Here is a 22,309-nt window from a genome sequence, read left to right as displayed (position 1 = left end):
CTAAAGAAAAATATTAATACTGTCTCTGACCAGTGACAAATATGTGAGCTGAAAGTAACTTCTTTGATATATTTTTATGTTTGTGTGCATACACAGATATTCAAACATCGCAAATAAAAGGTGCAAAGTTGGCTGCTAGGAGAAGACGACTGTCTTACTTGGAGAGATGTGAATTAATTTTTGTAGCTATATCCCTTGAAACAATTCAGCATAAATATATAAGCTGCTAGATGTGTGTGAATACAGCATGGGCTTTTTCTGTGGTTAGTTAATATTATTGACATTTATTGAAACTAGCTCCCTTTTAGAATAGCTAATACAGAAATAGCTGCAGAGTCCCCTCTGATCTAAGGTTGATGTCACTTTTGGTGTTGCCTTCCTTTGGATGTGTCATGAATGTTTGAAGAGGTGTCAGACACACAAAAATAACTTTCGGATTTTTAACCCCTAAATTTCTTTTCCTGTTTCAAACTCATTTTTGTGTTTGTTTTAATTAGAGCTGTTGCTCAGTATCACGCTGTTGCTCAGTATCCAGTATCCTGTTTCTCACAGGGGAGTGCTTAGTAAAATAAAATTCCAGAGTGCCTCTCTGAGACAATCTCGACACTTTACTTAAAATGAAGTTTAATTCTGGGGGGAGTTTTTTCTCTCTGAGTTGTGAAGATGATTTAGATATTGGTCTAAAAGCAAAACTTTTGAATGTATTTTTTAATGTTTTTGTTTTCTGGAAGAGAAAGATAGAAATAAAAACAAACTCATCCTTTTAGAAATGCACTTAATTCTTCATTGTAATATGCTGTTAGATTTTGTGTAGGAGTTGTTAAAAATTCAAGAGAAGAGTCAATCTGGGAAAGAAAAATTGGAAAAATAATAGTATTTAAAAGGTAATACCCAATGAAGTCCTTCTAGCAGGGTATTTAAGCAATTGTTTGGGTAGATTTGTAATGCTAGCTAAATTGAATGTATTCCTTAGTGAACAGTATTTCAAGATGATCTGCACAATTTCTACTGCCAAAATGAACTCTTTAATACGAAATATGCCTTGGAGTGTGGTAATGAGAACAATCCCAAGTTTTTGCACATTTCTTGATAATCTCCACAGAACTGTAACATTCTCCGTATGTTTTCCTGGTTGGCAGGTGGAGTGGATACAACAGCAGGTGGTTAAAAGAAGGATAAAGAGGGATTATAAGCCTGGTGGTACCCAATCCACTTATTTCAATGATCCCAAGTGGCCAAGCATGTGGTACATGGTAAGTACATGTAGGGTCATTGACTCCGTTTAATGCTAATGTTTAGTTGTCTGGTTTGATATTATGAAAAGGGGAGGAAGAGTATGTTCAGAAAAAGCAGATTTGGGGATTATTATGTAGCTAATAAAAGTCTGTTAACTCCTTAGAAGTATTAAAAAGAATTTGTGGTGAGCCGTGCAGTAGGAAGCATTTACTGATGCATTTATTCATTAATTATTCCTATGGAAAGATATCTTACTTACTTGAGGATAAATAAGCAATGAGAATGGAAGAACTTAGCCACAACGTGTGAGAACCCACTTGTATTTAATACATAATTCACTGTCCCCAACATAAATGTATTTTGCCCTGAAACAGAAGAAGTCCACCCGCACTGACCATTCATTTCCTGTCTGACAGAAGTTGTATTTTTCAAAAAAAAAGTTTGGTTTTTTTTTTTTTCCTAATAAAATCACAGTTAAAGTCTGGAGAGAAACTTTGTACTTATGATGTTTTAAAAAACATCCTCATTTTTGCCAGGTGAAAACCTTAGCATTACAGAATGGTTTGGGATGAAAGAGACCTTTAAAGGCCTTCTAGTCCAACCCACCTTTCAATGAGCAGGAGCATCTTAAGCTAGATCAAGTTGCTCAGAGCCACATTCGACCTGATCTTGAATGTTTCTAGTGATAGGGGACCTACCAGATCTCTGGGTTACCCAGTCCAGCATTTTACAACTCTTCTTGTAAACAATTTCTTCCTTAATTCTAACCTGAATCAACCCTCATTTGGTTTAAAGCCATTGCCCCTTGTCCTATAGCAACAGGTGCTGCTAAAAAGTTTGTCCTCATTTTTCTTAGTGATCCTCCTACAAATATCGAAAGGCTGCAGTAAGGTCTCCCTGGATCCTTCCCAGGAAAAACAAGCTTAATTCTCTCAGTCTTTCTTCATAGGACAGGTGCTCTGATAATAGATAATTACAGCAGTTGCCTCTAATTTTATCAGGAAGATAGCAGTCCCTATTTAAAAAATAGTTGTGTTGTCTAACCACACTACCCACAGCTGTGCCAGAATTGCCAGTGTAACACTGAACAGACTTTAGAGCATCAAATGGACTTCACTGCTTTTTTGTACAACTTTCATAATTCCTCATTTCTGTCCCAGTGGAAAAAAAATCCTTACTTTCAAACCTTCTGGGAAGAGACCATTCCTGAATGATTGCATTTACATCCACTGATAACTCTGTGTATTTGCAACATCACTAGTGATAGTGGTTTGATGACATTTTGTTGAAAGAGATGAGTAAAGTATTAGTGAACATGCTATCTCATCAGGGTGAATAGCTAAAAATATGTGAGTGGATTGACTTTAGGACTGACTTGAGACATAAAAGATATCCTCATATGACTGTGTTTATGATTGTTACCATAGCTGCTTTTGTTAATCTTTCTTAGCTTTATAAGATGAAGGGGAAAAAATGAGTTCAAGGTTGGTTAATGGTTTTAGTCTTTGCTGTGCTGGAAGAGGTTTTTAGGTTACTGGCTGCAGACATGTTGTTGAGAAAGTAGTAAGAGTAACAAGAAATTACTCTTGAGTAATTTCTTGAGAAAGTAATAAGTAAACTATCATATAGAGGGTTGTATTTTGATTAATAAGTAACTTTGTTGTGGGCTAAGACTGATACCTTTGCCCATTGAACTGGCACAATTTCTAACAAGGCCATAAGTGCAGTTCAGATTTGTTGACAGAAGTCCTGTTATTCAAAGACTTTGTCAAGCCATACCTGATTAATGTTTTTCCTCTCCAAGGCTTTTCTTCACAAGTACCACTTCTTGTAATTTTCATTTTCTAGGCTAGAAATAATAAATTTATTTATTTTTGTGTGTTATCCATGGCAAGAAGTTGCAAGAGAATCAGGCATTCTTTCTCTTTTGAGCCATCACAGCACTTCAGAGAAAGCAAAAGTTATTTTCTTCTGACTTCCCTCCCTCAAAGCAGGGAAAGTTGAACAAAACCCAACCATCTTTAGCATAACTTCTGAATCTTCAGGCATCTGTGCTTAAGAGTAAAATAGAATATTTTTATAGACTTATTAGCATATGAAACTTAACTAATCCAACTGTTACTCAAATGCCCTACAGAATCAGGTCCAGTTTGATCAGAATGGACTGATATCAAAGGAAAAAAAAAATCACTAGTTAGCATCCTCTTCAAAATTTTTGCCATTCCCAGAGCTCAGCTACCTTTGTACCATCATGTTAAATCTAATAAATTTCTTCTCTTCCACTGGTGTTGACAAAATAACCTTTTAGCCAATAGCTGGATGAACTATATACAGTCAGTTTGACGATTTTGGCTGAAAGAGGTTGGAGTCAGTTGTTCTGTATTTTTTTCAACTTGGAGCTAACAATAAGCAGAATGACTGAGGTAACTTTGTGCCTAATCAATTTCACTGTACCTGCCAGTTGTTTAAATGAATTTCTTTATCTAATCTGCAGAGGAAACTATAGAATGTAAATATATATATGTTTAAAAAAGAGAGGAAGTAAATATATTTAAAAAATAGAAATACATGCAAAGTTGTGGTTAATATAAATAACTTTGGTAGATTTCAGTCAGAGTACTGTTGTTGACCATTTCTTTTTATTCCCAACTTCAAGAACAGCTCCATAGTGTTAGGCTGAAACTGGAATCACACAGGCATAGAGGCACAGATTTCTACAGTTGTAGTTTACCTCTGCTGTGATGATGGGCTCCACTGGATGGGGTTTTTAAAAATAAGAAAAACATTTTGGATAAGCATAATGAAAACACTATTTTTTTTTTTAACTTCTGAAAACATACTCAAATAGAAGTTGGTAAACCTAAGAAAACATACAGTGCTTGGCTGTGCTGTTTCTCTGACAGGTTATGAGACCTAGTTCTGTGGGGTTTTCACAGAACTGGAGTGAAAGGAGAAGCAGATCAACAATTGTGAGGTGTTTTGGGTGTTCAGGGTGGAAGAGAATTATAGCAGCAAGGCACAGTAAAACCATGCGACTGAGCCATAGTGGAAATGAACATTTACCAGTTACTTGGTGAATAATAATAAAGTAAGTTATTGAACCAAACAGCTATTGTTGTGCAATTACAGAAGTAGAGTGATAGACTCTACATCTATAATTGTGCAACAATAGGGTTTTTAGAAAGTTGTTGAAGGTAAAAGATTTGCTGAGAAGCCTCATCAGTCAGTATTTATTGGTCATCAATCATCACATTTTTTGGTATATTTGCACTGTAGCATTTCTGATGTAAACAGGCGAAATGTACTTTATACCGCTATTGAGAGCAGGCCACACAAGCTGGTGTGTACTGAATTACTTGCATGTAGGGCTTGTTGCTTGAGCTCTAATGCTGAAACCAATACCTAGGGAAAATTGCTTACTTTTCACTTTCAGTGGGGATTGTGAAGCATGCATTGCTTTGAGCTTCCATGAAGTGTCTGGTGAAGCCAGTTACCTCATTTCTTTAGAAAATTCCTCCAGTATGCTACATAGTGCTCTCCAGTTATAGTTGTGAGTTCCCAGGTGAGCTGTTCATTCACAGGGAGGGACAGACCCTCTGCTCTGATACAGTATAGTTGACTCTGGATGGCAGCCAGAGCAGGACTAATAAACCTTTATCGGTAGTGAGTAATGTGAGTTTGCGAAGGTCCTGTAGCCATGAAATAAGGTGGAGGTGACGAGTTAGACAGGTGTGTTGCCTCCCTTGTGCTGCTCATGACATCTGTAGGAAGTTGGCTTACCTTGTGCCTCTCCTCCCAACTCAAGCAAGTGGCAGAGCAGAGAAAAAGATTTTACTTCCCTGGCCTTGTCCTTAATGAGGACACCTATGGTGGATGGGACTGTGAAAGGAGTCAGAGGGACAAAGGAAGGAGTCACAGAAGCCTGATAAGATGGACTGGAAAGAAGCCAAGGGAGAAGGAGAGGTCACAGTAGGTCTGAGTGCTGGCCCAGGTACAGGGAGGCGGAACTCAAGGAAGAATTTCCTTGAGTTTTCCTTGAATTTTACCTGCCATATGCTAACACCGCAGCAAATGAATACATGTCACTCTCCTTTGCGACCTCCTAAAAGTTTGTTTGAGAACTAAGGAAAAGCCTCACTCTTTTTATTGCCCTCCCAAGTACTGTTCTCTCCTTTCATCTGTGCAGTGGAAGCCAAATGGTTGTTCTTTCTGAGTTGGCACGGCATGCTTGAAAGTGTTTTGAGTATTTTGTAACTTGGTTTGGTTGTTGCATGCACTTTCATATTTTTGGGTTTTATTGCATGAGAAGATCAAGCTTTTGGTGTTCTGTAAAATTCAGAAGATGATCTGTGGCTTAACTTCAGCAGAAGTGCTGCTCAAAAGAACCCTCTGCCTGCCACACATTACTTTGCAAATCTGCCTGTGGAAACACATATTTTGTTGTTCTGTGTGGACAAGGCAGAACAATAACATGAAATCAAGTAATTCATAATTTGACCTGAATTAATTTCCCTTTGGAAACACTTTAGGTAATCAAAAAGCCTATAGAAGTGGATTTATCCATGCCTGCTGAAAAAAGATTATGAATGCAGATAGTTTAGCAAGATTAGCAAATAGTTTGAAGGCAGAACAGACTAGATAGGCTTCTTGGTTTGTTCCTTTGGGATATAGTTCTCCTGGATAAGCACACCTGGAAATGCCCAGAAAACAAAAAATGGAAGCCAGCACCTTCTGGGGGTTGTGCCAGCATTTTCACTGAAGCAAGAAGAAGCAATACCAAAATTCCTTCCACACTTGCTTTGGGAGAGCTTTTCCTGTGTGTCAGAGATTTAGTAATACATCATACAGCAAAAGCACACATTCTTCTGCCTACTTACTACTATTGTATCTTCAGAGGCAGAGCATCCACTCTTATCTTTATGGAATTTATTTGACATGATTTTTTTTTTTATAAGCAGCAACTGAGTTACATTAAGAAACTGTAGGTACTTGTTTGTATAATATTCTTCGTGAAATATCACTTGTGTATAATACTGTGTTTTTCTGCACTGCCTTTTTCTGAGTAGTTTTTGCAGTTAGTAAAGAAATGATAATGCCTCAAAATCTTTGAATTTCTAACAATATTTGATAAATATCTGATTTTAGCTTTTGTATGTCATACTGGGACACATTCTGCTAGATTTCAGTTTTTATCTTACATTGCACTTCAGCAGGAAAACCACTGATATAAACAGAGATGCGTAATTTCCTGGAAGTACATTTTTCCTCTTTACAAAGGAGAAGGAATTACTGCTTTCTAAGAGCAGTTTTCAGGAGCAGCTGCTTAGTTAACTATCTGCTTTTCAGATTTTTAAAAATCAAAATTAAGTAATGCCAAATAGCAAAACAATTTCTTATGCCACACAGTACTGAATAATCTATTAATTTACTAAAAAAGGGAGAGGTAATTTAATTAATAGAAAAAATTCTGATTTGTTTCAAACTTTATATCTTGTTTCGCTGTTGTTCACATACTAAAATTGCAGATACTTCTGGAAAAGTGTATCTACTTAACTAATATTTTATACATTATTTCACCTAAAGAACAAGCATCAGGAATTCAAAAATTACCAAAATACACAACGACAGTGTAGAATTAATTCTGAGGCTTGCCTGTCTTGTGGTCTGATTGATAAAAAATTAAATAGTGTGACATATGCAAGTGTAAGGCAATTTCCTAACTGTTCAGTCCATAGGATCAAGGAGAGTCTGAATAATGCTTTTGATCATATGATTTAGGTACTATTGCGAGGGGCAGGAAGTTGAATTTAATAATTCTTGTGGGTTCCTTCCAACCTGAGATATTCCATGATTCTTTGAGGAGAGCTTGATCTGTGTCAAAGAAGAAACTGGAGAACAATATTTGGCTCTAGAATGTTACGTCTTGTACTGGTCATTATAAATCAGTATGCCCATTTTAACTGAAGACACATTCCATATAGAGCCCATGGAGTGAGGTCATCAACACTCCAGCTTTCCAGATTCCAGCATCTATGTTCAATTGTGTCTTCCTTTATATCACATGAGCAAATGTTGTGACTAAAATTACCAGTTTGCAGAGCACCTTAGCTCTTGCTGAGCCTTTTTCAGCATTAATTTATGCACATTTTTTGTCCATGTTTTTAAAAAACCCACAAAGCGGATGGAAACCACCCCCCATCCCCCAAAAACAGAGGAAGCAAATGCACTGAGGACAGACACTCCAATAAAGTGCATTCTGCACTACTTCATTAAATGTAGGTCACCCTTGGCATTACTTTTAGATAATTCTGATGTAGTGAAATATCTGCTGTGCATTACTTCTGCTACTCTAGCCCTGTGGATAGGATTTTCTTCCCAACCAACAAAGAGCAGATAGCAGGAGAGACTACCAGTACACAAATTCTATCGGCACCATTTTGGAAAGAAGTCCAGCAGCTGTTTGCATATCTGCATGACTTCTAATAAGTTTTGATGAAAATTAATCTGAATAAATTAAGTAAGCATTTTGTACAGGACACTGACAGAGCAGGACCTCAAGTCTCCTCAAGGAAAGGCAGGTAGAGTTCTTTGAAAAATACTCCAATTCTAGTGTGTAGAGCAATATAGGCAGTATCTATGTTTACTCTTTTGCTGAGATTATAAATTCTGCAGAACTGGCTGTTTCAAAATGAACTCATTTCCAGCTAACAGCAGAAAAGAATGTGGTCAGGGAGAGGAAATGTGCAGGAATGAAGAGCCTCAGATATCCCCAAGAGATTAAAGTGTGAATCGTTTAAGGTATTAATACTACTTTTGTCTTACCCTTTCTATAGTGATAGAGTTCACTAAATCATGAATAGCATGCTATCTAAGCATCTTTCCTGTATTCATTGATTTTTATGTGAATTTCTAACAAAAAAGTAAGTTTTTTTCAGTTTTCAAAACAGTTTGAAACTATATTAAACCCATGTAGTATAAACACAGTCGCTTAATGACCAGCAGATACATGATAGACTAAATATGAAGTGTATCACAGGGTTTTCCCTCTCCTGTGTCTTCTGTTTATTAATAAACTAAAGACAGTTTATTAATAAACAGTGAACTAATGTTTGGGAGTAAAAAACTCCTGGTTTGGGTTTTATGAATACCAGCTCCTAATCATACAATTGTATTTGGAGCCAGAAATCCCATTTAGAAAAAAAATAACATAAGTTAAGCACAGAAAAAGCATTTCTGAAGTTACAAAAAACTCTTCCATAGCCTGGTTGAAGTTTGAATCACTTTTTCTCATTATAAGTCTCCTGGTCTGGCTGAAAATAAGCTGTTGAGGAAAGTTTGTTAAATGCAAGCTTTCACATGCTGTGTTTGGATGAGCTTTATATGATACCAGCTGCTGAAGCACTAAAATCCATATAACCTTTATTAACTAGGACCTCGTCTACACATGAATTGAAATGCAGATTAAGAAATTAATGTAGCCCACTTAGAAAGTGTTACAGCCCTTACATCTTGGTAAGGAGTCAGTCTGCTTAGAGAAAATATGATTCTGAAAAGAAAAATCCCAGTTCTTGTAGGCCACTGAATTGGTGCTGGAGAATCAACACCCTTTTCTGATGATGAAATTTCCCAAAACAGCACACAAGCTTGAGGCTCTGTGTTCACATCCTACCACCTACAGTATCTTTACCCCTAGCTCCTCAATCCTGTCTCCATGCTTTGCATCATCTCTTATGAATGACAGAGAAAAAACAAAATAAGAAACAAGCAAACAAAAAACCCTAACTAACTAAAGAAAAAACACCAACAAAAACCTCAAAAAGAAACTAAACGAAGATAGATCAAAATTTTCACTAACAACACTGAGGAGTTGGATTGGTCCAGCTTTCTTGGGGATCTTGACCCTCAGTTTAGGTAGCTATCTTGTTAGTTTTGATTTAATTATTAGATCTATTTGCTACTCTTAGGTGGTTGTCCTTTTTACATAATTTCCTCCTGCAATTTCTATCTGCTCCCACTCCAGACTGGTGATGGCATACTATATAAGAGGGTAAAAGTATTCTGAAATTGAAAGCATTATTCTACTTTGCGCCTGTCCTTTAAAAATGTTTGCCCAAACACACCATAACATTGACCCATTGTCATTGATAGTGACCAGTGAGAGGAAAGCAAGTTCTGAAAGGTTCCTGCCTTTTAAATCCACTCATACTGGCATGAGATGTGGTCTGTTTTCACTGTCTGGCTGCTGCTGCTCCACCAGTATTCAAAAATTGCAAGTATTGATCTCACTAGTGATACCCAAAGACCACATTGTGCATTATGTGAACTATAACCACAGACACATTCTGATTCTAATTCAGTATTTATTCTTCTGAATTAATCTACATGGGTGGCCAAATGCACTTTTTAAGCTTGGTTTGTTACGATGCCAAGGCCTAGAAAATATCTTCAGTGTTTTCAATATTTGAATGATTCACACACAAGATTTGTCCCATGGTCTAATAGGAGAAATCAAACTATGCCTGAGCCATGCATCTCTTCTAATCTCCTGGCATGCAGAAGTTCTAAATACGAGTGTGAGCATGAGGGGAATGGAGGTTATGACCCATGTTGCCTCCAGGCAGGCACCAAGCAGCAGAGGTCTCCTTATGCAGTCGTGTTCTTTGGGGAAGGACAGGGACAATTTACATGTCAGTAGATGCGTTTAGATTTTAAGAATAATAATAATTTAAAAATTCTAACTTATCAGTTATTCTAAGTTATTTTTCTTGTAGGCATTTGTCAGTAGGGATACTACTTGGAAATGGATTCATACAGGAAAATTCAATTAGAAGGAATGCATGCAATGACATATGAGGTGAATTTTCCCCATTTGTCCTTTTGGTGGCAAGGAGATTCTAATCATGCTGCATGTATTTGTTCATTTCATTCATGTGTTACATTGAGAGAGACAAGAAGGAAAGTACTTACTGTGTATTGAAAAGTTCTCACTTAAAATACTGTATCCATGTTAAATCCTGGCATCCATAAGTCAAAGGATGAAAGATTAAAGTGACTAAACAGGGGAAAAAGTGGCTAAATAGAGGGAAAAGAACATCTGTTTTGGCTGTTCATAAAAATAAAAAGAGATCTTTAATAATAAAGTGCTGCCTGTATGTTGTATTGCATAAAATAGTTTATTTAGTTGTTGTTTTGCACTGAGCGATTGGAGATTTGCACTGAGTAGTCTTTATATTGCACTGAATACTTTATGTTATATCACATGGTTTGTTCTCCTCCTCTCTTATCACGTGGTTTTTTCCCTCACCCACCCCTCTCCCCAATACCCTCTGGGGGTCTCTCCTCTGGTCAGACCTCCCCTCGCCCCTCCTCACTGGTATCCCATTGGCTGTGGTCCTCTTCCTCCACTCCCCATTCCCCCGGGATAAATGTCTCCCGCCATGAGGCAATGCTCTCTCTTCTACCTCGGCATCGCCTGTGTCTCCTCATAAGTCAATAAACAGAGGACATTCGTCCCCATGTGGAGAACAGCACTTCTGGCCTTTTGCCTTTGCCCATGTGAGATCCTGTGGGCTGGGGTCCATAGCTAGCCGGACTGGACCCCAACAGCCCGCCCAGACAGGGATTCTTGCACCCATAATGGTATTGTTACTGAGAATGTGTGCAGCAACATGTACAGGCACAGCATCAGATCCCCTACACCTGGCTGGCAATAGACATCCACCTGAATGCACTGCAGATCAAGGACAGATTTAAAGATATTCCTAAACGTAATGTACAGTTCTAAGTTCTGTTGATTTTTCCCAGTGTCCTCCAAGCCAACGTTAATTGGCTGCTAATTGGCCCAAATTTTGTGTTTTAATAAGCCTGTCATTACATTAGTTGGTTTTGTGGATTGTTGTATGTCAAATCGTCCATCTCTAGAGGAATTGATGAGGATGTCTGTAACAAGACTGAAATGGTTCTTCAGCTGAATTAATAGAAAACAATAGTATTTGTTATAATTTTTATTTTATCTATTTTTATTGTTTTTTAATATTTATATTTATATTACACAACTTCAATGTTATAAAATGAAAACTTTTTTTTGTTTTTTTTTTAAGAAATCTTTTTTCCTTGAAGACTCATATCAATAGCAGAGCAACCACACAAACCTGACTTTTTTTGTTTTAAAACAATCAGTATCTATGTAGTGATGCTTATCAACTAAAACTTCTAAAATTTTGCTCCAGAGGTAATTAAAATATTTTTTCAAAATTTTATTCAACTTCTTTTCAAAAATGTTGTCACCCACTCTTAAATGGAGCTGTGTTGCATTAACTTTGGCATAAAATAAACACCATTGCTTTCTAACTAGTTCTCAGAAATAAGAGAGGCTGGGTGTGGGTGGGCCTCATTTCTGATTAAAATGAATTTAACAGCATAATTCTGATTTAGTTCAATAAGAACTTACAAAAGCAGATTCACAAACAGGGAAATTAGTTATTGCAGTGCTGTAAGTCTGCTGGACTTCAATAGAAACTTTCACAAACTTAGAGTCACCAATAGTGCAGTTTATTGGAGCAGCAAATTATAGATTCTTTTAGATTACTGGTGATAAATTCACTAGACCTGCAAACTGTACTTTGTACATGTACTATATATACAGTCCTATGTATAAGTATTCCTGAGTATATTCCAACTCAGTTGGAGGTGCAGAACTCAGCCAAAGAGGTGCTCCTGCTCTTGGGAGATGAGCAAGCCCATTTACTTATCTGCAGAGTTGATTGTATTCTCATCCTCTGCCCTACAGAATTTCAAATGCCAATGTATACTTTCTGCAATAGTGAAGGTGAGACTGCATATTCTGTAATTTACATCACAAATGGTGGTGATGGGCAGCCACTTTATATGTAAAGGAGATGTCCACAGTAGCTCAGAGATTACAGACTATGGGTCTTGTGCAAAGGTGGAGCAGAACAGATGATGATTTAGCATCAATCACTCTCCCCACTGGCTGATGGCAGCATTAGGGGTCATTCTCTATCTGATAACCCAACACTCCATCGGCAGGCCATCATGGCCTTAGCCACACATCTCGGCTTGGCTGTAGCCCTCATTCCTGCAAGATGGCCAAAGGGGGAAAAGTACAAATCAGCTCATTTGGTTGTCTCATGTCAATTCTGTACTTAGATCCCCACAGCTACTCATCTGTGAACTGACAGGTGCATTTGAGTGGCGTGCTGCCTCTCCGAAGGCACGATGAATGGATTCCTGCTCACTGCAGTACAGTTTGACTAGATGACCTTTAAAATCATCTATTTGACTTTTGACATTCTTGCTTAGCATATCTGATTGAGATTTAGTCACAGTAATTAATGTTTCTTTGTGTATTCAGAGTGGAATTATTCATTATATGCTTATATTTAAGCCCACACCCAACTGCATAAACTGAATATTCCTCTCAAATTATTTGAAGGTAGTTAAATAGCAGAAAAAAGCTTAGTTCTCCCATATCATACTTCTTACTGAGGCTTCAGAGGAGTTCCTGACATTGAGCTACATTAGTCTCACAGAAATCAGCATCAGGATCTCAACTCCTTTGGTTAATTCTCCTTTAGTTTGATTAAGCCTTTTCTTGATGATTAAAAATCTTACAAATCTTAGTTGCATGTTTATCTTGGTCTGTACTAACCTTGTTAGGCCATTCTTTACTAGATTAAATAAATATTCCCCCTTCAAAAATATAATTGTTTTGAGTTATTTGCATGATGCAGTCAAGTCATGTCTTGACCCTCTCAGATAAAATAGGTTCTTTAACTTGTTAAGAATCACTGTAAGTTGTGTTTACACTACTTATTTCAGACAAGAAGCATCAAGAAAACAAGCAACAACTCTGTGTTCATTCTCCAGTAACATATCCTGTAAAACTTCAATACTGGGCACATGCATGCATTGTTCCAAAAATAGCATCACTACTGTCATTAAGAAAAACATCTTTACCCACTTTTTGCTATTCCACTGCTTTACCTATCAAAGAATAATATGTAGCTTCATAGAGCATCTTTTTTAAGCTGCAGATGACTGTCTACCTTAAGATTCTAAAAGGATCTTAAATCCTTTTAACTATTGCTGGTTTTCTGTAGATTCGCATTTTAACCCTTGCTATAGGCATAATTTTTTGCATGATTTTATAGAAAACTATATTATAAACACTCTGCTTAAGTAGGTTCACCTTCATAAGTGATCCAGATCACTGTGTCTGTTGCTCTCTGTACTTTCTGCCCCACTAACTTTTCTGTCATCAGATTTGAGTGTGCTATATAAGAACACTGTTTCAACTTTCCTGAGCTACAAGTAAACAGTGGAGCCTCTTAAGATTTGAGGCTTAGTAATTGCAATGTAATTGTAATTCTAAGCAATTGTAAATTGTAATTGTAATGCTAAGTAATGTTTCCTTGAACAAACTTTATGTTAAGGAGTCATAATGGATTCAAAGTACAAACTGATAGTCTAAATCTTCTGCTAGCTTCCTTATGAGTGGATATGTTAAGTGCTTACAGATTCATGCCATATCTCTAATGGACCCAAACACCTCACTACAGTTTTTAAGGGAGAAAAAACATTTGTGTAGAATGGTTGTTTTCATGGTAGAACATGGGAAAAATGTAGTTTACTGGAGGTACATTGTATTTCCCTGATAATTCCCCCCTTTTACTTGGAAGAACCTTTCTAACTTTGTAACATATTTTTGCTCATTCATTTTAAAATCATCTGTGCAGTTAAACAGCAGACTCTTTGTAGGAGAAACAAAGAGGGAAAAGATGATCCATTTACAGCTCAGATTTGAAAGTAGTGTAAGGTATAAAAGGTAACTGACAGGAATCATAGAAGATAATGATGGTAGGAGAGACAAGGGAGAATGCAGAAAGTGTTATAAAAAGTACAGAGAATATTTAATAGCAGTAGTACAAGAAAAAGTGATGGACACAGAGAAATTGTCAGCAATCATAAAATTAAACTCATACCTTTAGTTTATTTATGATTGTATATATTTTTTCCTTCTGACGATGCTCTAATCATAGCTTTCTTTAGTTCTTTCTTTGAGTGTTTTCTCTGCAGACTTCCTGGATTTGCAAAGATACCTGCAAATTCTGAAAGTTATCATGAATGGATATAATTTCAGTGCAAAGACTGTGTTATGTATAGTATAAGCCAATAGTATTTTCCTCCATTTGTTGTTAGACAAATGATATTTGATACAAATAAAAGGTGCATACACTGAGGTTGTATATTTTCTCTGTCTAAAGGAATACATTCCTCTAATATTAGTTTAAAACTGTGTTCTCAGATTAGTTCCATATATTCAATCACTTTGTTTGCAGCTGGCAAAAGTTCCTTCATAGCACTGTTGAGATGAATGGTATCTATGTGTCTTTAATGCTAAAGTCCGGATTTAGATTAGCAGCAGCTCCCCAAGACCCTTAAAGCTCAGTAGACATTTGTTTGCATCCAGTTCTCCGTAAAAATAGTGTTTTCAAATACACTGGACTTCTCCAGAACCTTTCCCAATATTTGTATTTTCTGAGTTAGCTAGAATCTTGACACTGTGCTGAGATTTCTGTAAGATTCTTTGCAATTCTGACAATGTTTTCACATTCATTGTCTTATTTTGCACAGTCTTTCTTGCACAGTTATGTCAAAAATCTCTAGAGTAACCTTGCTCAACATTGCAAAATTTGATCATCTGAGTCAAATTTCGTGAGACAATTACAAGAATAATTGTGTGATACTTCTTTATCATATGCAAAACTTTTTGGTGTTTCTTAGTTGGGTTTTTGTTGATGTTCTTGAGTAATCTTTCCTTTTACTTCCCAGGCCTCCTTTTCCTTCCCAGGCCTCCTTTTCCTTCCCAGGCCTCCCTTCTCTGGGCTAGTTCTCTCATTTAGACCTGATGATCTCAACTGCAAATTATAACTATCCACCCTCTCTAGTGATTTTGCCTTATCTTCCCAGGTTTCACTTATACTACACAGAGGGCCTTGCATTCATCAACCCTAGCATGCTCAAATGGTGAAAAGCCTGTTGATGCCCACGGCATTTACTTCCCTGTAGGCAAGCTAAATTAGCAGCCATCCATCTTAGTCTTAACCTCTACCATTAATGAATTTTCACAGCACGCATTTCCAGTGTTAGATGAAACACTTTTATAAGGCTGTCTAAGGAGGGCATGAAGTGATGTCTGCACTTGTGTCTCAAGGGAGTGTTTTCATGATCCTAAAGTTTGTCCTCTGGCAAGCTATAGTCTCCTCTGATATACCTGAACAAATAATGGACCAAGGCTACAATAACCTGATGGCTGTGGTTCTTAGAGAAAAGTATGCTAGGTATCAAGTAGCATAGATGTTTGTTCCTGTACTGAATGCACTGTGAAACAGTTTCAGCCTGAGAAACAACACATGCATTCTCCATTTGTAGTAGTGGAATATGGGGTTCTCTTCATATTCTTACCTAAAAATGCCCTGTATTTCCTACCTGCTTTTGTTCCTTGAGAAAGAATAGGACAGGTATCTTTCCTTCAGCCTCCTGAACATGTCCTGTTGTCTCACATCCCTCCCTCTCATTGTCCCTCTGTCCCTCCTTCTCCTCCTCCAGGACATCCCATTGAGACCAGATGTCAGCAGGGTATTGCCTCATGGATCAGAGGCACAATCAGACCACAACATAAAATAGAGAAAAAAGGACTGCAGCATTGCAAGAGTCCTTAAAAGTTGCATACAACTATTCAGAGTCAACATCTCTTCATCTTTTTCCTTGCAAATCCTCTTAGTCCTGCAAGTTCATAACATTCTTAACAAAAAAAGTTTCCTGGTCCAGCCCATATCAGTTCCCTGTCTTCCCCCAGCGTCCCAAAATAGTATATTCTTCTTAAGCACCACTCTTCCTTTTTCACTGTAAAATGAAAAAAGAGGGAAAGAGAAGGAAGAGTATTTGTGTAAGCCCCAGGCTCCTCCCACTCAGTCAATCTCTTGGAAGGTTAGTGCTTAATTGAAGCCATCTGCTCAGGGCCTTCTTTCCATGCAGTTATTGCAATTCTGTAACCTATGTTTACTCGAGGTCTAAATAAAACCACCTTCCTCTTCCAAGCCCTGTAACAAATGGATGTAGAACTAATGGTCTTTCATTGAAAACATCCTAAAAAGTAAATTGTGTCTTTAGTTGTGTGCAAGAATCTTTAGAAATTTATGAAAACTATTTTAAAGCAATCTTTGCCATCTCTCTAATTGTTTTCTTAGAAATAATGAAAATATCCAGTCTAGCTTGAAGAGAGAGAGAGAGAAATTTGTTCCTACTAGAGAACTGCAACTGCATGAACTGATGCATAAATAAAAAAGCATTTTTGGACTTTCTGTAAAACTGCCATATTTTTCTTTCTTTTTTGTGATTTAAGAGGGGTGAAATAAAAAATGAGTCAAAGGCCATGTAAAATGGAAAGCATTGTCTCTCTGAGGACTCATTTGTCCTTCATGAATACTGAATCCCCAGGCTTGGTGGTGCACTGCTGAGGCTGTTCTTCCCACATACTCTCTCTAATTAGTAAAAGGAGTTCCATACTTTCAAGACTTTGGACAAGGAAAAATGCATTTTCATGCTAACTAGGCTATTTATATGGTATTGATGGTATCAACAGGAGCAGCAGCAGTAAGTCATTGTGCAGTGATCTTGAGAAAAGATTGCCACATACATACCTTTCAGTGCCTGCTTCTTTCCTTCTGGCATTTTTTGGCAGTAACCACAGGAAATTGTTTATTTTTTTCTCACTCTCTGCCCATAATGTTCTGCATGCTGTTATATTTCTCCCAGTGCTTCTCAGGGAGAGTCCATACACTGACACATACCTTTATGTCAGCATATGATCTTTGACACATGAGCAGTGATGCAAGGACATACAAGGTGCACCAGGTCTAATATGCTGTTTATTATCATCACTGTTGTTGTTATCATTATTATGTTGTAGTGACCCTTTCAAAGTGGTTTAAAAAAGTTTTTAAAAGAAACTTTTCATATTTGCCTCTTAGTGGAGGTGGCAGTACATGCACAATAACCACAAAGCATTTTTAGCTGCTTTTCTTTCTCAGCCTGGAAGGAATCTCTCCTGTTGCCACCACATGGGAAAGAAATGGGACTAGAGGCAGATGTCCTGTTGGAGACACAGGTTATGGCTCATGTCAGAGGAGGTGATGTTAGAGGCAGTTGCAGCTGGGAGAGAAACTTTGCTGTCTGAAGTCCTAGAAGCAAGGGAGCTTCCCACCCCTAAAAAGAGTGCACTGTCATCAGCCTGTGTGAAATGGACATAAAGGGCTTCCCTAAATTAGTTCTTCTTTAAGCCAGCACACAGTTTACAGAAAAAAACCACAAATATTGCTTTTAAAAAGTGCCAGTGATGAAAAAGTGATGGACTTGTCTTGAACACAAATTTAACATGTTATGAATTATTCTGTTTTTGTTAAGAATAGCAGTTTGATCAGCACCAAAAAAACCCCCCAAACATTTAAACATATATTTTTCACTGTGAAAACCCATATATGTAGGTTTGTAAGTTATTCTTTTCTCTCTGTAGTCATGAAATACTCTTATGAAGTAAGAAGCCCTTTCATATTGATTTTCTGTTCTTCTTCATTGCTTAAAGAGGCAAAAAATAATGCATGTCTGTGATTGTTTTATTGGCCTCTAAGTGTATTCTTTGTTAATAAATCAGTAAGTTTAAGAATCAAATTCATCTCTAAAGTAAATTAACTGAACCCTCTGAAGCTGCATAAGCAATAAATCGGAATTAAATATTTAATATCATGTGGTGTTGAAATATTTCTCTTGCTACAGGTACAGATTTTAAAAAGTAGCAATTCAGCAAAGTATGACTCCAGAAGTTGGATGATACTTCCTGCAAAAGAATCTTGTATTTGAGATTAATCAGGCTCTATATTATCTGCCTGCTCCTGCTATATCTTAAACATATAGAGTGCAGCAACAATCAGAAATTATTTAAAGATGTAACTCAGAAGGAAATACCTTTTGTATACAGTTATCAAGTGCTTTTTGTCATGCACTAAGTATCAGATTATGCCTGAGAAAAATAAAGATCTGCAAGTGTTCCTCCTTCTAAAAATTCCTCATTGATCATATTTTTTTTTGTGATAAAATAATTTTAAAAAGTGAGAAATACTTTTTAAAAAGAAACATTATTTTAATAGTCTGTTTAGAAAATGTAGCTTTCAAGTGCATACTCTTGGCTTTTTGGAGAAGCCAAAAAGTCATTTCAGTAGATCACATGTCTTATGCCCATTTTAATAAGGACCCTAGCTTTCCAACTGTCTTGATTATTACCTTGCTTGCTTCTTTGATTCCCCTTTAAAATTGGATCACCTGAAAAGCATAATATTTTTTTCCAGGAAAAGAGAGAATAATTGGCAAGTTTTAACTTTAAACACTGCACAAATCCATACCTCAGAAAGTTGAATGTAGCATTAGGATGTCCCCTCTATTAAAAAGCATATGACCTTTGCTGCCTGTGCATTTGCCTGGACCCAAGCTAGGAGTGCCAAATGCCCCAAATTACATTCCCTTCACAGAAGAGGGAGAGAGCAATTTCTTTAACTGCACAGAATGTCAGAATCACCCCTGTGTGCTCCCTTTCTCTCTGCTTGTGTTGCTCGAGGTCAAGGCATAGGTCCTTGACTGTCCTTCCTCTACGAGCAATCTTGTGCAGTTTCTGTCTTCTCCACGCTTGCAAGTTAGTAGCTGACAAACCTCTGATGCAGAGAACATAACTGTAGTATTTTTGTTTCTGTATGTGTCAAAGACCATTTCACTATGACTCTAAGGAAACCAGACTTTGTTGTTGTTGCTGCTGTTGTTCTTCTCAATACCCAGAATCTATCTTTTCTAATCCCTAACTGGGATCTAGTATTTCAGAGCTTTCCCATGATCAGAAGTATAGGTATTCTAACACTAAATGAGAGCTGGGGCTTGTCAAACTCACAATTGGTTACTCTGATTATCGTGTTGTGTTTCTTTATATCCCCATAGATAAGGACTGGGTCTTGCCTAAGAACTCCTTCTAACTCAAAAACTGCAGGAAACCAGTGCAGTGAAGGCATGAAGTCATGAACTGTATGTCACAGAATTAGAAACTTCTGTTTCTATCCTGGTTTTGTAGACGAATAGGCATTGCTAAGCAAGACAGAACAGAATTTTACAGTTGTAATTTGATTTTAATCTTTGTAATTCCAAAATATTTTAATTATTGATATGTTCTTGATTCTTTAGTTAACTGTTCAGTTTTGTTCCTGATCTCTAAATGGACATACCAAGACTCCAACTACAAAATTAGTGCAGCCAACACATTAAGATAATCATCATAAGGTAGTTTTTACAGACATTTCACAAAATAAGCGTGTCTTGGTTTGAAAAGACAGGTGTCAGTTAAGGAAGGCAGGAGCCTCCCCTGAAACAGAAAATGCAAATCCCCTCCTCCAAATTGTTATAATTTTGAAATTAAGGGGGCTCTCATGCAAAGGTATGGGAGCAGGAATAACAGTTCTTTATTAGGGAAGGAAATAATAATAAAATAAAAATGTAGTATTACGAAACAACACTGACAGAGTCAGAATATAACCTGACACCCTATGGGTCAGGGTGTTGGTAGCAGTCTGATTAAATGGTGGCTGCAGTCCTCCTGGAGTAGCAGATGTGGTTCTGTTGGAGCAGTGATCCTGTAGAAGAGTGTAGTCTTCCTCTGAAGATCCACTGGAGAAGACAACTGCTTCTCTGGGAATCCAGTGGAAAAGGTTGTCTGTGGTATTCCAGATCTCTGATTATATCCAGGTAGGAATGCTTGGCTCCTGCCCCTGGGAGTTTCTCTCAATAGGATGATGTAATTTTATCAGTCATAGAGTGACACTCAGTGGCCCATGAACAGAAGATATCTCCCCTGAGGGAAGATGGCTTGTGGAAGAGAAAAAGAAAACTGACTAATTAACAGAAGATAACTGCTCCATCAGATAGGAATAGAATACACCCCCCTATTTCCTAAGACAAAGCATGAGAATCCATGCCCATGTCTTATACTGTCTGCAACATGCAAACTTCAGAAAATCTTTCTAAAGTTATGTCTATTTGTTAATTGTGAAAAGGCAGGCTCCCAAAATGTCTGTCCAAAGGTATCAAAGATATATCTAGAACAAGATATATTTTGTCTTTTTATGCTCATAAGTGTTGAGTTTCAAGTATGGGAAAAGTTCAATATTTGAAATTTTTCATACAATATTCCCCCTTCTTCTATGTGTACTTCGGAGGTTTTTCCACCTTGTACATAGTTTTTATGAAATACCATTGGTTGTATAATTGGCATTTTCAAATTTAACATTCCAAAGAAAAACATCATGATTTGAATGCCCTTTTAAAATCGTAGTAAAATCTTTAAAATCTTAGTGGAATTACTCTAAATAACGGGGCAAGAGTTTGTTTATTCCTTTCGGTGGTATTCTCCAGGCTATGGATGAAAGCAATGTATGTTGAAGTAGTGCTGATTTCAAGAGGTAGAAAATACAGTAGAATAGTCTATTTTATACTGTTTCCTTTAAAATTCAGAAAACAACAGTTCAAAGATTGACAGATCTAGTAAAAGCTTGCAACCACTGTATTTGTACATGATCATCGCAAAAAAATGTTTTCATCCTAACAAAATTCTTATTCAAGTAAAATTTTAACAAGAAAGAGTATGGAAAATTGATTGAAAGTAAACCATAAAATTCAGTATTTGCTCATTTGATACAAAATTCAGTCACTCTGGATCATGGAACGCTTATTTTCATGACAGATGTTTAGTAGTTCTTTATTTGCGTAACGCCATAAATTGAAAAACTGCTTCCAAATTAATTAAAACCAGCCCTCTGCTAGCAACCTGACAATGTAATTTGGATTGGTGGTAGAGAAGCAGCAGGTGCTTAAAGAAAATTTAAGGAAATTTCCTTGCAGGAAGTGTTTTTTGAAGGGAAGAGGAATTTTTACCCAATCCAGCAGCTAAGCACCACACAGCTGCTTATTCACTCCCCCAACAGAGGGATCAGAGAGAGAAATGAGAAGGGTAAAAGCAAGAAAATATATGCATTGAGATAAAAAGAGCTTAATAGGAAAAGCAAAATCTGCACACAATAGCAAAACAGACGAGGGAATTCATTCACCACTTCCCAGGTGTTCAAACATCTTCAGGAAGCAGGGCTCCATTGTGTAAAAATTACTTGGGAAGGCAAATGCCATAACTTGGAACATTTTCCCCTTCATCCTCCCCCTCCCCAGCTCTAAGTAGTGAGCATGACATCTTATGATATGGTCAGTTGAGTTCACCTGTGTCCCAGCTGTGACCTCACCCACCTTCTTGTCCACCCCCAGCCTCCTCACTGAGAGAATGATGTGAAGAGAAAAAAAGGCTTTGGCTCTGGTAACCACTTCTAAGCATTAACAAAAACATCCCTTTTTTATCCCAGCTCTGTTCATCACAAACCCTAAACAGCCCTATACTAGCCTAACTGTGAAGAGAATTAACTCTATCTCAGCCAAAATCAGTCTAAGGGGACAGAAAAGAGTGCAAGTGAAGCCAAGTAATAGCTGGCGTATTAGATGTTGTGGTATGTGGAGTGGCATATCTGTACCATATACCATAAAAGATAGTACTTGAAGAGTAATTCCACTCTCAGATTCAAAGTGTTCTTGATTAAAGACCAATCAGACTGCTCCAAGAGGAAAATGCCCATTCTGATTTATCTGGAGAAATACAGACACAAATATGAGGGAAAGTCTAATTTGTGATTAAAATACAGAAATCTTGGATCAGATGTTGAATTAAACAAAACTGGTGCTTCAGTAAAAGACAGTATTGAAAGAGAAATAAAGGCTAGAAACAGGGCAGAGATTAAAAAATGCATAAATAAATAATTGAATAGAAGAAAAAACAGTAGGGAGTAGAAATGAAAAAACCCAGATGCTCTTCTAAATAGGAAAAGAGAAGTTGTTTTTTTTTGTAATGATAATAACTGAA

The 22,309-nt window shown here is 37.1% G+C and overlaps 1 protein-coding gene across 2 annotated transcripts in view; it reads left to right on the top strand.

The window, feature by feature from the left end:
• PCSK5 (proprotein convertase subtilisin/kexin type 5) overlaps positions 1–22,309 on the top strand; it is a 226,691-nt gene that overhangs the window by 46,196 nt on the left and 158,186 nt on the right. For both annotated transcript variants that reach the window (XM_058824331.1, XM_058824333.1), the window contains exon 3: positions 1,140–1,253. In XM_058824331.1, coding sequence (XP_058680314.1) covers positions 1,140–1,253 — 114 coding nt within the window. The remainder of the gene's footprint in view (positions 1–1,139; positions 1,254–22,309) is intronic.

Source organism: Ammospiza caudacuta, chromosome Z (genome assembly GCF_027887145.1).
Source record: "Ammospiza caudacuta isolate bAmmCau1 chromosome Z, bAmmCau1.pri, whole genome shotgun sequence".
Classification (NCBI taxonomy): Eukaryota; Metazoa; Chordata; class Aves; order Passeriformes; family Passerellidae; genus Ammospiza; species Ammospiza caudacuta.
The sequence above is the reverse complement of the archived record's forward strand: the minus strand, read 5'-3'. Positions and strand labels throughout refer to the sequence as shown.